The 2,445-nt window shown below is 42.8% G+C and overlaps 1 protein-coding gene across 1 annotated transcript in view; it reads right to left on the reverse strand.

The window, feature by feature from the left end:
* The window catches only part of ALAS2 (5'-aminolevulinate synthase 2), a 26,383-nt gene continuing 23,938 nt past the window's right edge, over positions 1-2,445 (reverse strand). The window contains 1 exon segment of the mRNA XM_011933782.1: positions 1-288. Within this exon segment, the coding sequence (XP_011789172.1) occupies positions 125-288 (164 nt within the window). The 3' untranslated portion in view covers positions 1-124.

Genomic DNA, 2,445 nt, shown 5'->3' on the forward strand with positions numbered 1-2,445 from the left:
TGCTGCAGTTTGTGCTTTATTTTTAGGCTCAATTCAGCTAGAGGCACACAACAAAGCAGAAGACAGAGGAGGCCTGGACCCAAGTGAAGTGCAGGTGGGGTGTGAATCCTAGGTAGTTGGCTTCTCAGGCATAGGTGGTGACATACTGGGGCCCCATATTCCCGAAGTAGGTACGTTCCCACTCACTCATGAGCTCGAAGTGTACAGGACGGCGACAGAAATTGCAGGCAGCCACAGACACATCCTGGAGGGGCATCCCCACCTCAGTCCAAGCCAGCAGCAGCTTCTCTGAAGGTGGTAGGGGGAGGGGAGGGAAAGAATGGGTTAGACTAGATCTTCCAAATCTAGTACAGATGCACCAAGATATTGATCCCCCTCAACCCTTCAAGATACCTCAGGGCCAGAAGTAGCCTACTCTATTTGCTCCTGTGTGTGCCGTGAGTATTACCATTTGTATCTGGATGCTGGGATATAATAAAAGGTTGGGAAGCTCTCCTTTGACACAATTTGAAGCCATACTGTCCTGGCCTGGACCACTCCCTAAGTATAGGATGTGCTGTGGCCCAAGAATGACTATCTGCTTGGGAACTCCAAGCCCTATGAGGACAATGATAATGACAGTAACCATACTGTGTCATTGGTGCTATGACCGGGAAACCCGGGGTAGCAGGTCCACCTGGGGATGTGAAAACCCAGAGATGGAAACCTGACCTAGCTGGAGGAAGTACCCCAGGTATGTTCTGGGGCTCTGTTCTTGACCTTTTCTGTGTTCATGCCCTTGTTGATCTTGTCTAGTCACATGACTTTAAAGACTACCTATATACTGATGGCTCAGAAATATTAATCTCCAGCTCACACCTCTCTACTCATTTCCAATCTTGTATATCAATGGCTTTTCTCCATCTCCACCTAGATGTCTAGTATGCATTTCTAACTTATAAGTACAACTGAGCTACTCATGTCCCTACTTTCCACCAAGCTATTCTACTTTCAACTTTTCCCATCTCAGTGGATGGCAATTCCAGTTGCTCAGTCCAAAAATTTCGGAATTATCCTTTATTTTTCTCTTTCTCTCTTACCCTATATCCCATCTATCAGCAAAGACCATTGGCTCTACCTTCAAAATCTGACCACTTCTTATTGCCTTCATTATGATCAAGTCTGAGCCACCATCATCTCTCACCTGGGATATTAATGTAGCCCACTCTTGGGTCTCCCTGCTTCCAGCCTTGCTCCCTTTTAGTGTATTCTCTACATAGAAGTTGGAGCAATTTTGTTAAAACCTGAGTCAGATATATCAGTCCTGTGCTCAAATTCTTTCAAGGGTTCTCAGAGTAAAAGCCAAACTCCTGATGACCTACCATACCCTATACAATCTGGTCCCACATTGCCTCTATGTACTCAATTTTTCTGTCTCCCACTTACTCATACCATTCCACCCATACACATCTTCTTACTGTTCCTCAAATATAAAAGGAATACTCCTGTGTCTTCCCTGCTCAGGATGTTACCTCTGCCCGGGATGTCATTCTCTTAGATATCTGCCTCACTAACTCCACCTCCTTCAAATCTTTGCTCAAGTTTCACCTCAGCATCTTCTACCCTTGCCACTCTAATACTACAACCCTTCTCTGAACTCGCCCTTGCCCCCTTATCCCATTCTCCTTATCCAGCTTTATTTTTCCCCATAGCATTTAGAACTAACGTGCTATTTAATTTGCTTATTTTTAGTAAATTTTTTTACTATCCTCTTCCACTAGAATGTAAGCTGCAGAGGGTAGGAATTTTGTGTCTGATTTGTTTGCTACTGCATCCCCAGTTCATAGAACAGTGTCTAGCACACAGTTGGTACTCAATAAATATTTGTTGAAAGAATTCCTAAGTTAAGTCTAGAAGATGAAGGAAAGTAAGCCAGAGGAAAGTGTGAGGGAGGGCATTCCAATCAAAAGAGAGCAGCACGAGCAAAGTCCCAGAGGTAAGAGAGCAGAGAAAAATGAGGGAACGACAAGTCATTCAGTGTAGCTGAAAAAATAAAATGCATGTGGGGAGGAGGTGAGGGCATAGAGATCACCATGTGGAAGGCATTGAATGCTATGCTGAAGAGCTTCAACTCTGTCCTGTATGTCAATGGTTTCCAAATTTTGGACTATATATCGCTGTCAGTATAAATGTTTTAGCATGTGCCTCCAATCTCTGTATATTTGTTTATATATTATATATATGTATAATTGTCAGTCTGTATATTAAAGATCAGTATCAGTAATGCTTGATTTCCTAGTTTTAAGATTTAAAAAACCATAAAATTCTAATACATATTCTGCTCCTTCACCCTGTAATCATTTTGCATACCTCACCTTGGAGGCCACTGCTTTAGAGTCTAGAGGGAAACATGAAGGGGTTTAAGCAAGGGAGCAATATAGTCAGGTTTTTTTTTTTTTTTTTTTT

This window comes from Colobus angolensis, unplaced genomic scaffold (genome assembly GCF_000951035.1).
Source record: "Colobus angolensis palliatus isolate OR3802 unplaced genomic scaffold, Cang.pa_1.0 Scaffold1293, whole genome shotgun sequence".
Taxonomy (NCBI): domain Eukaryota; kingdom Metazoa; phylum Chordata; class Mammalia; order Primates; family Cercopithecidae; genus Colobus; species Colobus angolensis.